This window comes from Lithobates pipiens, unplaced genomic scaffold, assembly GCF_037356315.1.
Source record: "Lithobates pipiens isolate NorthernLeopardFrog02 unplaced genomic scaffold, aLitPip1_a1.2 Scaffold_13, whole genome shotgun sequence".
Taxonomy (NCBI): domain Eukaryota; kingdom Metazoa; phylum Chordata; class Amphibia; order Anura; family Ranidae; genus Lithobates; species Lithobates pipiens.
The window spans coordinates 260,254,765-260,269,984 of NW_027507718.1; the positions used below are offsets into that span (position 1 = coordinate 260,254,765).

The following is a 15,220-nucleotide window of genomic DNA, read 5'->3' on the forward strand; positions in this document are numbered from 1 at the left end:
GATCTCTATCGCATTTGAATCGCAAAGCCCACATTATATAGAGGAGAGCTAACAAACCGCATACCTACACCTATCAACTACCACTCTTAACTGGAGACTCTCCTTTCTCAAAAATGGCCTTCAAAATAGTCTTAGTAAATGCCAGGGGCTTAAACTCTCCACAGAAAAGATCCACACTAGTCAGAGAAGCCAAAGGCCAAAAAGCTGATGTCCCAAGTTCACCATGAAAAACTACAACCGGATCTTAGCATCAGGCCTAAAGAAAAAAACAACGTAATCCTCACTGCTATATGAGACTGTTTGAAATTCAAGCTTCACCAAGCCATTACACAGGCCCTCAAGGCCGCTACCTAATCCTCATATGCAACATTAACTAAGTCACTTACACATTGGTTAAGATATATGGTCCAAACAAGCAACAACTACAATTCTGTAAACGACTGTACAAAAAGATAAAACACATCTAAAATGTAGAGTTCTCCTTGGAGGTGACTTCAACATAATTGGAGACCTAGCTATGGACACCATTGACAAGCCCTGAATCCCTTTATACAAACCAATGATCTCTTGGACCCCTGGGGATGCCAACACAAAAATGAACGAGATTTCTCCTACTTCTCCTCCTCTCAACTTTTATACTCCCATATTGACTTCGTTGACAAAATCAAACTGATTCCGAGAGCGGATACATCACATGGTTGGACTATGCACCTCTCTCCATAACTGTGGGGAATTGTAGAACAAGAATACCTAGTCTATGGAGACTCGAAGCTTCTCTCATCACAGACCCTAATAACGTTCAGAAACTCGCCACTGAACATCACTCATATTTTGAATTGAATGACCAACCAGATACTGATGGGTTTGGTCGGCATACAAAGTCTACATGCGTGGGATCCTAATTAAACTCCACAGTAACACTAAGAACCAGAGGTCTAGGCAGGTTGAAGAGGTCCTTTCCCTGATTGCTGGGAAACCAAAACAGGCAGGCTCCTTCCCACAATCTAGCCACCAAGCTCCTTGACCGGAGGCAAAATCTCCGCTCACTTTTACTGTACAACTTTGAAAACAACCTTAAATTTACTAAAGCCAAATACTATGCCTTAGATAATAAGCTCAACACGCTAGGTGTAAAATAGCCTCCCTTCACCACCCTACCACCAAACAACTCCTCACTAATCCACAGAATTGAATTTAGGGATTACTATTCCTCTCTACAACCAGAAAATGGCTACGTCAACTAATTATACAATAAATTTGCCAACCTAGTCACCCCCCACCTCACGACACGCTTCAATTCTGCTGCCACCTCTTGTTCTCTGCCGATTGACATGCTACGATCGATTATCACTACCATCCCTAGACCGGAGAAAGATCCTAACTGACGAATAGGCCCATGTCGCTCCTTAACACGGATGTAAAAATATTTATCATTGCATCTAGATTGCTGAAATATCTTGCTTGATTTGTGTACAACCAGCTTGTTGAGTTTTTACCGATCAGTGCCACCCGGCTATAGACTGCACCACTAATCATTGTATTCTGATGGCAGGCTAGCTCCCCACTGTCGGAACATACAATACCACAGCGGGACTGTGTGGATGAAGAAATCATTTTTTTTTTCTTTTTTTTTATAGTTCAACATGCTGTAGGTTCATGTAAGACCAGTTTATTTGACAGAGTTTGCACATGTGTAGACCTGGAACGACTAGTGTCAGGTTTGCCTACAGTTGCTTTTCTGGGTTCATTCACCATTATGGCATATTTTATATAGTAATTTACTTAAGCTGAACAATGTCTTTGCTCCACGTTTCCCTGTGCAGGAGGCATTCCGAACATAATGGACTGCCCCCTCTGTAAATCAAGCATTTGCTTGTCTTAACAAGATTTTGCTTGTCCCAGTGGGGATCTAAAGCTGGATACACACTATACAATTTTCTGTAGATTGCTTTCCTTTAGATTTACCAAAACCATATAATATGAGGTTAAACCTTAAGAGTTTCAATTTGTATGCAATCAGATACTTTTCCAAAGCCCTTTTCCTTTCCAGGACCTGCATGCAACCCGCTATTGTGGCTGTGTTCATAGCCATGCGTGTAGCCATCTGCAGAAAAGCTTTGCAAAAAAATACCAGTTAAAGTGGTTGTAAACCCTTACAAACCACTTTGACCTACAGGTAAGCCTAGATTAAGGCTTACCTGTAGGTCCAAGAAATATCTCCTAAACCTATATGGTTTAGGAGATATTTGCCCGAAAACGGGCACCGCTGTCTACGGCGCGCAGGCGCACTGAGTGCGGCATTCTCAGCGACAGAGCTGCCGCGTGTGTCGGCTCCCGTGCACATGCGTGGGAGTGACGTCGTTGCGGCTTCGCCGAATGACATCGGCGAAGCTGCGAGACCCCACCAACAAGATGGATGCGGCGGACTACAGGGGACAGCGGCGACTTCGCTGGCTCCTGTGTCAGGTAAGTGACACATAATGGGCTACTATGCGATGCATAGTAGTCCATTATGCTTTGCCTTTGCAGGGAATGAAAGAGGAAGAAAACTCATCAGGGTTTACTTCCTCTTTAAGTATGCCCTGTGATGGGGGAGTACCAGTTCTGGACAAGTTTATCCAGCCATTCACAAAAGCTTTGTGTTCTTTAAACTGAATACAAGCCTTCTATGGGAGGGGCAAGTAAACCATGAAATATCCTCACATTTACATTATGCCTTGTGTTCAGTGAAAATTATACAAGGCTTTTTGTGAATGGCTGCGGGAAGGGGAAAGTGTGTGATAAGTGCTTCACTGTATACAAGGTGGAATTATAAGCTCATGGTCCATTTCCGGAATAATAAATATAACATACGTATTTAGCATTCCCAACGACCCCCTGGATGTGTTAAAAAAAAAAAAAAAAAAAAAAAAAGATTTCTGTCTTGCCAATGTCAAAATCTCCTCAAGGCAGCATAACCCTGCATCTCTGAAATACCATCATGTGTCCTTTAATGCTAATGGATTTTACAGATAAAAACTTAATTTTATCATCCATCTGGATCCAACTGCAGTGGCAAGCTCTTTATGCCCCCACTGTAGACACTGTTTTGTGATATTAAAGAAAATGTATATAATGTCAGCAGGAGTGAAACCCAAGCGTAGTGTTAGGGGTAGCTTGAGTGATTCTTTTCTGTGTTCGAGAGGTATAAGCCCATGTGCCGCTACTTAATGTGATCCTTTTGGTTATCTCTGCTTACAGTTGTGGCAGTTGTAAATGATGTGAGGAAAATTACACCGCTAACAAGTGGATTATAATGTCAAAATTTACTCTTTTAAATCTACTTATACTTTTTATTTTAGCCTTATTTTGTTGGCACACATTTCTTCTTTTTCTGATTTAATCATCCTTTGTCTTAAACACCCTCTAGTTCCTGTCATTACAAGTGTTTGTTGACAATGCTTTTATTTTTAAAGTCTAGAGCTCAAGCCTTACCAGAAGATTGGTTTGAATTGGCTAGCTTTGCTTCACAAACATAATGTCAATGGAATTTTGGCAGATGAGATGGTAAGTTCTTTGCTTGAATCTTTTACTATACTTCCTGAATTGCCATTTAAAACATGTAAAAAAAAAAGTCTTTGCTTTGGGCAAATGTAACCCAGAAAAAAACAAAATGTCTTGCTTAAGTATTCCCCTTTGGACATTGAGAATTGTGATTTTTACAGATTGAGCTTGACAACTTAACTATTAGGGTGCAAAGTATATTGTGACCCAGTAGTTAAACAAAACAGACATTATTGGTTGCATAAATATTAACCTTTTGATTCCGCACATTGTGAAATTTCAGCTGCAAGTTTAGTTTTTACTCTGTTCTTGGGGTCAATTTCTGGCTGAGAGTGAATCTCTGCTCATTGCCTATTTAAAGTGGAAGTAAACCCCTCTATCGTTTTCAGCCAAGGAAGATGCCATCTTTGCCTCTGTTTAATCTTCAACTGCTATGGTGCTGCACATGTGATTCGTTATGACACCAGCCATTGGATGGTTTGATAGTTTGGCTGAGAGCACAGCCAATGTGCAGTTAGCATTCCCGGCATGCCTTTTTTTTTTTTTTTTAACTGTTTAAATCGATGGGTTTACTTCCACTTTAAATCACTATATATCCATTGAGATACTGATAGGATTAAAATGTGTGTTGGAAAAGTACTTTGCTTCCATGGAAAACCATTGAGCATGATGAAATAATTTTGTCCATTTTTTACAGGGTTTGGGCAAAACGGTTCAAGCTATAGCATTCCTTGCGCATCTTTACATGTTGGGAAATAAGGGCCCGCACCTTGTGGTAGTACCCGCTTCAACTTTAGGTTAGTGGTTTATAGGAATTATAATATACCTGTAGAAGTCTTCACTGGGGGCGATGTGCGAAACAAGATGACTTTCTAGTAGGCTAAAGCTGACCATGGATAGATTACATTTTGTCTGGGCTCAGCAGAATTTCAATCCATGTGTAGCAGTCGTTGCATGCCCCGATGACGACAGTTTTGACTAAACATGTAGGGTGGGGTCTTCATATGTGCCATCCCAACCCATGTCCTGCTGTGTACACAAGCTGATTTAATTTTATGGTTTTTGTTTCTTTGGATTGTTTTGACGTGTCTGTTAATTCAGTGACATTGTGAGTACTTTTTAACCCCTTTTTCTAATAAAGGGGTTTATTTACTAAAGGCAAATCCACTTTGCACTACAAAGTGCATTTGGAAGTGTAGGGCGCTGTAGCCCCAAGGGGAACATGCAAGGAAAATAGCATTTTTGCTACATTGAATGGTAAAATCAGCAGAGCTTCCCCTGATTTCAGATCTTCCCCCTCAGATTTACAGCGACTGCACTTACAAGTGCACTTGCAGTGCACTTGGAGTACAGACTGTTTTTTGCCTCTAGTAAATCAATCCCAAAGTGTTTTATACGAATTCCCACTATGTGGATGCTTTATTTTATTGCATATCCATGATGGAAATACATCCTTGTATTCTTACCGGGCTGTTATTGAATCTGCCGACTCCTTGATTCCTGTGTTTGGATGATACGGGCTGGCTTATACAAACATTACACTGGGTGTTTATGACTCTGTAATAGAGTCCTAGAATTCTGGTAAGAATTCATCTTCTTGTGGTGGATCACATACAAATTTGGATCACATTGATTTTATGATTGCACAGATGTTTTTAATGGACTTTTTTTCCATCTTTTTTGCATATGCTTTATATGTATTTTTTCACTCACTAGTTTGGATTATTTAGCACTGCATTTATTTTATAATGTAGCATTTGTTGTTTGACAGAAGTCCATCGTTCGATCAACTTCTGTTTTCAATGGGAATTTAAAAAAAACAAACACTTTTGTCAATCAGCAACTGCTGTTGCTTATTAGTGTGTTTTGACAGTTAAAGCGGGGTTCCACCCTAAAGTGGAACTTCCGCTCATTGGAAACCCCCCCCCCCCCCCTCCTGTGTCACATTTGGCACCTTTCAGTGGGGAGGGGGCTGCAGATACCTGTCTATGACCGGTATTTGCACCCACTTCCGGGCATAGACTCCCACGGGAGTCTATGCCATTTCTTGTCCCGCCACGCTGTCTGCTGGGGGACACACGGGTCCCAGAGACAGCGCGGACCATTCCTAGTGCGCTGCGTGACTCGCGCATGCGCAGTAGGGAACCGGGAAGTGAAGCCACTTCACTTCCTGATTCCCTCACCTAGAATGGTGGCGGCAGCAGCCGAGACCCGAACGACTGATCGGTCTCGGCTGCCGACATCGCTGGACCCTGGGACAGGTGAGTATCTGTCTATTAAAAGTCAGCAGCTGTAGTATTTATAGCTGCTGGCTTTTAATAATTTTTTTTGTAGGTGGTATCCCTCTTTAAGGAGTCCTGCGGTCAGAATACAATGCCCTCAGCTGGGGGATTTTTCCATTCACCTTTCTTGTGTGGGTGGAGGAATCAGGTTCTTCAGTTCACTTGCTGAACGAAAAAAACAACCCATTTATGGCCAGCTTTAGTAAATTTTAATGAAAATATGTCTTCTGCATGTTCATAATATGTTATTTATTCAGCTTGAATAATATAGCAGATGTCTTTTAATTTACCTTTTTAAAATATTGATATTATTCCACAGATAACTGGATACGAGAATTTAATCAGTGGTGTCCAGACATGAATATATTACTATACTATGGTAAGAACACAGTATGTTTTCTTGTTTCTGCATTAAAATGTGTATATGTCTTTCAAGCACAGATATACTTCTCTCTTTTCAGGTTCTCAGGAAGATCGAAAACACTTGCGCTATGACATACTTAATAAAGTGATAGAATTGAATGTAATTGTCACAACGTGAGTATTCTAGAAGGATAGGTACACGTGTTATACTTAGAATTTCTCTACATATAGAACCTTACTTCTTAGTTCTGTACCACCCTGTCCACCCATTTCCCTGTATGGCACAATGCAAAGTTTACCTGGTTATCCAACACCTCAGGGCTTGAGATGGCATACATCTGCTGATCACCACTGGATTTGGGTCGTGTGAATTTCTATAGGCCAGTTGCTCAATTCATTTTCTGCCAGAGGGAAAACCCAGAGTGCTAGTACTTAAAGCACACAGGGTTTTAATACATTAAACATTCATGTTATGTGGCAGGCGCATACAAAGTTTGGGTATTTGGGCAAGTAGGTGGTCTCTCTGTTTTGTTTGCCAGTAAGGTCTTTGATAACTTTCTTTAACTTTGATGTGTGCCATAGAGAGGAATTTGTAGAGTAACCTGCCAGAAGGTAGAAAATGGGCACTGTGAGAAGGAGGCCACTGTTTAGAGGCAACAGATTCCTTTCATTGTTTAGTGAAAGAGAATTGACTACTATAATGCAGCAGAAATGCCAACAGGCTAATAATGTCCTATGGTTAAAATCACTATCTGCACATTATTCTCACTCAAGCACTAGGGTGTACATTTAAAAGGAAGCTGCCCGGATAAAAGTTGCCTTTGCAGATTATTTTTCTTTTTTTGCAGCATATGTTCCGGGGCTTTCATTTTTTATCCTTCCTTTACGAAATAATTTGTAGCAAGTGTGTGCAGATCAAGTGTTAGGCCGCGTACACACGGGCGGATTGTCTGGCCAACTAAGTTCGTCAGACAGTCCGTCCTACTTTTGAATGAACGGACTTGACCACACACGATGAACAGACAGTCCGCTGAAAGCTTGCGCGATGACGTGTACAGCACGTACGACGGGACTAGAAATACGACGTCCAATACACTGCAATGCAACCTTCGGCCGTGTAAATCCTTTCTGAGCATGCGCCATACTTAGTCCGTCCAACTTGCCTACACACGAGCAGACTGTCCGCTGAAACCAAGTTTGGACGGACTGTATTACGGAAATTCCGAAGGACTTAGTCCGCCAGACTGTCCGCTGAAAAAGTCCGCTGAAGCCCACACACGAGCGGATTGTCCGCTGAAACACGTTTCAGCGGGCTAAGTTGGCCAGACAATCCGCCCGTGTGTACGCGACCTTAGGGGACCTGGCATGCACTGAATCTTTCCTGGATGCATTAATGGAACCTGCTGCTTTAAAAAAAAGTTGGCAATAGCAGTTCTATTTCTGTCCTGACAAGTTCCATTAAAAATATAGGAATTCTACTACTGTGGTAAACGGCTGTGTGTCTGAACCTGCCTGAGTATGCTTTACGCAAGGTGTTCTGCTTTTTATGGTTTATTTTGTGATCAGCGCTTAATATTCCAATTCCTCATAAGAGAGCCTAGTATTTTTAATTATATAAAAGCATAGTTCTGGTTCGTGCACCTAATGTTAGTAGAAGCTAAATAGATGAGCTCTGGCCAGCCAACTGTTCACCTAGATCTGGTGTGCAAAAAACAGACCAGCAGTCGGTGGATATCCATTTACCCAGCTATGAAGAAGCAGAAGCACGCTCAACCAAGATGAATAAGCATAACCACGCCACCCCACAAGATACTGACTGGCCCAGGCTCTATAGAACATGGCTCATTTCCATATACAACAGGATACATTGTATGTATCCCTTGCATTTCCACTAATGCATCACTCTTGCAGCCACATCAGAAAAAAGTATACAATGGGACTTTAAGTGAATAATTGTGCATATGGATATGCTCTGTTTCCCTTTGTTTTACCATATAGCTTTTGATGCTTACTCAACACTACTATGGGACCTAACAGTGTGGGATTTGGGGAGGGGAAACTCTGCCTGTACACCCATCTTCACCCCCACCATAGACTTTTCTCATATATCTGGAGCCTCGACATGCATATGACAATTCATGAAAATGGTGACTTGGCATGTCGAAGGACTATGCTTGTCTAACAAATGAAAGTCATTAGTGACCTAAAAAAGTATATGCATGAACATTGCCTTCCTTCAAGAGACTTGCCTATATAAGGAAGACTTTGTTTCCTATGTTGGTTGGGCATGCAAAAGGCCATTAAACCAATGTCCTCCTATTGATTCATAAAATAATTATGCTGTCAAGTGCTACCTAAGAAATGTGATCTCACAGAAACCAGATGGGCTAACATAGCCAAACTCCTTCAAATTCTGTCACCATATACAATGTATACTGTATGGTCCTATTTCAGTTGACCAGGATTAATTTGGTCCCTTAACAAACGAAGCGTGCAAAGTGCTAGAGCTGGTGAAATCCTTTCCTCCCTCCTAGGTGGGGAAAGTCCTGATGACAGATGCCAGCCTGTCAGGCTAAGGGGCAATCCTGGACTCTGTCAGCCCAAAGGACATGGTCTTCAAATGAAACTTGGAGGCCAATAAATGTCCTAAAGCTTAGAGTATACCAGTGGATAAATTAAGGACATGTTTGCCTGGAAGGATCCCATTCATCCTTAAAGGTACAGGGACACATTAGACACTGAGCAACTGAAGGCATCCAATGTGCTCCCACCCCAAATCATTTCATTTAGTCATGACTGGACAAGTTCTTAGCCCTGAGAATAATATAAGGTCAGGTTTCTGCCTTGATGATACCCTTCCAGACACTGCAGGCTTTACATTATTTAATCGGAATCCTTTTTAAGGGGTGTCCCACATTGTTCCAGTGGTACACTCCGCGCTAATGCTGTTATGTGGTTAGTCCTACACAGACCACAGATTGAACCTGTTTGAGAGATTGTTCTCTCAATCATGCAAGATTGCCTTTCTTATAGCTGTCACCTCAATTGGGATGTCTGTGACTTTGTCCTGTAAGGAGCCTTTTCTTGTGCTTCACAACAGCAAGGTGGTTTTGAAGCCACATAATTCCCTCCACCAAGGGTACATTCAAATTTTCGAATACAATTAGATGTGAGAACTAAGATATTGGTCCAGTTGTTCTTCATATATGTAAGGTGCCACATCCATCAAAAATATTGCAAATCCAAAAACCTTCTTTAAATAGGACTTCATTATAACATGACAAGGCAACGCCAACACTTCTTTGCAACACCTATAGTTTTGCTGCAGGGGGAGTGTATGGTCATCTTTTAGGTCTTCTCAAGCCTTTCCATCTGGAGTCATGTTGTTGAGGACTAGTAATGAATGGACAAAATAACGATGTCCTCAGAGGGTGGTACTGTGGACAACATACAAATGCTCTATGCCAAGTCCTAGTAATTGTCAAGGAAAATTGGAAATAAAGAAGGAATGGACTTTTTAGGCATAATTAAAAACCCTTTATATATAAACTTTATTATGGCACATACACCATGAATTGGGAGCTAAAAATGTTGCTGGCCATCTGGTGGTCAATCCTCAGTGAAACTATAACTAAGCTATATAAGGTCATAACATTCCTAAGACTTGTAAGTACCCCAATATAGTAACACAGTAGGTGACCTGAACAGAGACTATACTAGAAAGTTGGGGGTCAACAAAGCCAATTCGGTATGTTGATTCTGCTCAGTATTTGTTCAGCCTGTTTGACTAGTTTCACGCAACAACATGCTTCTTCAGGAGATAATCACATCTAATAAATGAAATATACAGAAGAACAAATGATAATATACATAGATATATGCAACAATGCTATACATCAGAGTAAGCAAGTGTTTACGAGTATGTTCAATTTATTTACAATAGTAGTAGTAGTAATGCATAGTGCCAGTAAAGCAGAGCAGTTTAACGGATGTGGAGATATCAGGGAGCCATGCAGGTGATGGTGATCCCATAATCCTGAGGAAGATTATTAGAATTGAAAGGGATTGGGGTCTACATGTGGTCTTCAGCAATTTGACATTCAACTAAATTGAAGGAAGGAAATAATAAAAAAATGCACCGTCTTTCATTAAGTCTCAGGTCCCCAGAAAGCACCCTTTTTTTCTATGTGAAAGGTCAGTTATGCAGAGCTGTGCAATGTTCTTACCGTACCAGTGCCATTAGGTTCAGATCCGAAAAACCTTCTTCTTAGTGCTACACTGTGCATGTGTGTGTATGCAGCAATGTTGTAAAAGGTGAAAAAAATTCTCTCAATTGAAAGGGAAGCTTTGATTCTGGCCTTTACCAAGTTGCATAAAAAAAGTGATAAATGTGCCAAATGACTTCTTAAAACCTGCAAAGCATGGAGCAAACATGCTTATATCTAAATGTGTTGCAACTATAAAACCTTATTAGCCCTAAAATCATATCAGAAATGCAAAAACTTTTATGCAGTCAAACTTTATATATTTACGATACATGAGAATTGGAAGCTTGGTTTTAAGTTGCTGGAGTGTTCAAAGTTTAGTTACTGTAAAAGCAGACTCTGATGACATCTTGTGGGATCATTGGGAATTGCATATCCAGAATAATGCATATTCACTATAAAAAAACAAACAACTTTTGCTTCAGTCTTTGAATGTTTGCAGAAAAACAGTAATTCTTTGTTTATGTTCAAGTAAACTTATGTATGGTTTCACAGCTTAAAACTCTTTGGTATTTTATATTACTGATCATTTCTTTCATACACATGGCAGCTACAACTGTGCAATTAGCAACGCTGAGGATCGCAGTTTGTTCCGACGCTTGAAGCTAGATTATGCAGTGTTTGATGAAGGACACATGCTGAAGAACATGAGTGCCATTCGCTATCAGCACCTTATGACTTTAAATGTAAGTTTATTAATTGGTAATATAAAAGAAATGGTGCACTTGCTCAATTAACCAAAATTAATAAAAACATAATCTCATAAACATAAATTGCAAAACCTAGTGAATCCAAAAAATCACAGATGAAATCCAAGTGGAAAAAATAGTCCTAGTAAAAAAATAACTTTTTTTTTTAAAATACCATAAAACTTTTGCGCAAACCAATCAATTGCTTATTGCGATTTTTTTTTTTTATTATTATTATTTATTTATTTTTTGATTTTTATTTTTTTTTACCAAAAATATGTAGAAGAATACTTATCGGCCTAAACTGAGGAAAAAAATAGTTTTTTTATATATATTTTTGGGGGATATTTATTATAGCAAAATTTAAAAAATAATGCGTTTTTTCAAAATTGGTGCTTTTTTTTGTTTATAGCACAAAAAATAAAAAACGCAGGGGTGATCAAATACCACCAAAAGAAAGCTCTATTTGTGGGGGGAAAAAAGGACGTCCATTTTGTTTGGGAGCCACATCGCACAACCACGCAATTGTCAAAGTGACGCAGTGCTGAATCGCAAAAAGTGCTCTGGTCTTTGGCCTGCAAAATGGTCCGGGGATTAAGTGGTTAATACATACAGTATCAAGACTGCTGCCTTTGTCTGGAAATACTTGGAAGCTGTTTCCTAAAATCTGATTGTCAAACCTTAGCCATTTTTCTATTTACACTGGCATTGAACACTTTCAGATTCAGTAATGCTAAATGTTGCTCAGCTCTTTGTGAGCTCAGACTATGGACTACTCTTTTCTTGATTGATTTATAGCTGAGGATTATGCCATGAATTGAAGGTGACCACCTCCCACCTAATATTTGTACTAAAAACAAATCGCCAATTGTAGCAAACCACCATTTGTAAATTTGTGGTATATCTGTATAATTCGCCCACACGCTGGAGTTTTGGGCAGTGGAGAATGGCATTGGATCCTGCTGGGGTGGGAGTCGAGCTAGTAATACAGCTCCTTCTGCAAACCCTGGACATAATGAGCAGTTTAGCCCTGCTGTGCAAATGACCCTTCTGGAAGTGTGGTGTTTGTTTTGTGTTTTGCAGGCTGTTGAGCTTTAATACATTTTAATTAAATAGGCAAATTCTCTCAAAATATCCACTAAAGTACAGATATAGCAAAAAAAATAAAAACCACAAGCAGCTGCTTGAGTTGCTCTTTTCGTTGCTCACTAGTGGGATTGCAGACTTTCCAGTTGAACTCAGTTCTGGAGCTTGTGGATTTTCATAATGTATTTATTATGATCTTTATTTGTCAGTTTTATTTTTTGACTCCTTTTTTGGTGGACCCTTGGATTAAATGAGTTTGTTAAATACTTCTACATCACAACAGTTATGCATCATTATCATTTCTGTACTCATAATCATACACTTCATATCTCTCTACTGTTTACAGAAAGCTGAGGCTTCACATCATTTGAGAAGCTCTTTGGTGGTGCTAGGTATTAAGAACTGTCAACATTACTTTCTTTACTTTGTACTTACAGGCCAAACATCGCCTCCTTCTGACTGGAACTCCAGTTCAGAATAACTTACTAGAGCTGATGTCACTCCTGAATTTCGTCATGCCACACATGTTCAGCAGCAGCACCAGTGAACTCAAAAGAATGTTCTCGTCCAAAGCGGTAAAGTCAGATTAGCCACTTTAATGTTACAAGGCTAGTTTTGGAGCCTTAGCTCTCTATTTGAAACCTTTGTCTAAACCCCAGTGGACAGTGGTACACTGGTACACTCTGACTGTAAATGAAAGTTTTGTATTTATTTATTTTTTTGAAGCAGAAGAATTTTTTGGGAGAATCTGTGGCACTAACATACAGGACCATATGTGACTGAAGCCTGTGTATATAGGTGGTAATTCTGTAATACAATTTGTAATGTACAAGTCAGAAAGAAGTACATTTTATTAAAGTTTGTTTGGTTAACAGATTTTCACTGCACAAACACAAGTGTGAAATCAAACCTCTGCATGTGTTTTTATTTTTAAATCATATGACTTTATCATATGGTACAGGACACAGGAACCGATTCATAAGCCATGAGTTATATGTTACCTTCAGGTGATTGGACACCGGCAAAGGCTTTACTGGGTCCATCTCCTAGTGTATCTAGCCCCGTCAATGCAACAAGACTTGTGTGTCACTATCCACACTAGCCGGCGCTGCTGTACCTGTAAAATTGTCTGTGTGCTCCTGCACCCAACACAAGCCCTTCACCTTCCTTCTCTGTCAGCGCCAGTGGCGTATCATCCATGGGTGCACTGTGACCCACCCTGCACACATGGCAGATTGTCCCTTGACAGCCAGGGATGATCGGTCTCGCAGGGAGACGGTTGCAAGCACCGATCTCCCTGCATGGCTTTTCAGGCAGCCTCTCTCCTCCTCTCCCTTCCACGACTGTCAGCTAAAATGCCATATATGGGGATCGGTGCTTGCACCTTTTCCCCGCCGCACCAATCATCCCCTCAATGTCCACTATGTCGTCCTCCAGCCAGCTTCCCTCCTCTCCTCTCCTGCTGGCTGCTGGGAGGATGTGTCAGGATGGAGATCGGAGGAAGGGGCTGGTAAATATGCAATTTACCGTCTTCTTCCTTTTCTGATTTGGACACAGTGAGTGATAACTCCTGTGTTCTGTAATAACTGAGCAGAGTAAACTGTTTTCTTTACTTCAGTGTATGAATGAACAGAAGCCTCTGTCTCCTGTCCATTCATTTTCAATGCTGAATCTGCTGAGAAAGAGACTGGGAAATCTGTGTCCTTAGTCTTTCTCTGTCTCAAAGGGGAAATGTCAGAGGTCTGTTTAGACCCATGATATCTCACTAAAGCCCACCAACAGGGCTGATAAAAAAAAATGCACTATTACAAAATGAAATTGTTAAGAAGTGATAAATGCATTTGGGTAAAAAACACATATAAAGTGAAAAACTGATGACTACCGACACTCTCCACAGTCCCCAATTCCCCCACAGTCCATACACACCCCACTCCTGCACATACTACCCACTGCTGTACATTCTGAACTGTACATTTCCTATTTAACATTCTGCACTATGTATGTCATCTCAGACTTTATTAAACCACACCCGTTTAAGCCGTGCCAAACATTTCATGCAATTTAAGCCACACCCACTTTTTTTATCAATGCCTGATGCCCACTTTTTATCTTGCACATAGGCCCACTCATTTCATGATACACCCCTGGTCAATGCGCTGCTCTTCACTCCCCCTATGTAGGCACCTCTTAGTCCGGGGGCATGACGTTCTCGGCTGGAGGAGGGTTAGGAGGAGCTGTACTCTTACTATAGATGATCATTAACTTTCTTCCAAGATGCGGCTTGTCCCCTTGGCCCTACTGTCTTGTGTAGATGCCTTGGGGAATATGATCTGTCAGACCTCCTGAACATCTTTACTTTCTGCATACATACACAGAACTTTTTGGCTCAAAGTGTGGAAACAATCTGACGAGAGTGATGCCTTTTAAAGCATGCCCTTTGATGGCAAACTTCTCTTTGGTAATGGTCGTAATTAATACGTAAAGATAACTACTGACCATAGCAGTTTCAGACTCCATTATCCAGGAGCACAATTGTAGATGCATGATGATTTTCATTTTTCGTCCTCCACTGCTCTCTTGCTTCCATCCTTTCCTACTCTTTGCTAGGTAAGAATAATATTTCCCTAATCCCATGGTGTTTATCTCCTCCTTTCTTGAATGAAGTTCAAGTATTTTTAATATCCCACATAGGAAACCCTCTTGCAGCTGCATGTGTCTCCAAGCCAAGGTTCTCTTGCTGCATCTCTTTCAGCATCTGGCCTCAGAAGAGGTCTCCTCTGACATAGCCCCTACTGTTAGATTGAAATTGAGCGTATCAGCCCTCAAGACTCTGTCTGTTGCGCGTTTCCCTACCTCTTCCTCTACTATAAACAGGCCACGCCTCCCAAAGGTCCTTGGGTCAGGTGTGGTCAGGATTATACACGGGGGGTGCCGGCCATACTCAACAAAGTTTTTGCCAAGGTCCAATCTGCTGAAGGTGGCTGCAAATAAT

General features: G+C 40.8%; 1 protein-coding gene across 1 annotated transcript in view; it reads left to right on the forward strand.

Moving 5' to 3' along the window:
* SMARCAD1 (SNF2 related chromatin remodeling ATPase with DExD box 1) overlaps positions 1 to 15,220 on the forward strand; it is a 199,172-nt gene that overhangs the window by 144,848 nt on the left and 39,104 nt on the right. The window contains exons 11-16 of the mRNA XM_077476560.1: positions 3,456 to 3,546; positions 4,241 to 4,340; positions 6,145 to 6,204; positions 6,287 to 6,362; positions 11,004 to 11,139; positions 12,666 to 12,803. Coding sequence (XP_077332686.1) covers positions 3,456 to 3,546; positions 4,241 to 4,340; positions 6,145 to 6,204; positions 6,287 to 6,362; positions 11,004 to 11,139; positions 12,666 to 12,803 — 601 coding nt within the window. The remainder of the gene's footprint in view (positions 1 to 3,455; positions 3,547 to 4,240; positions 4,341 to 6,144; positions 6,205 to 6,286; positions 6,363 to 11,003; positions 11,140 to 12,665; positions 12,804 to 15,220) is intronic.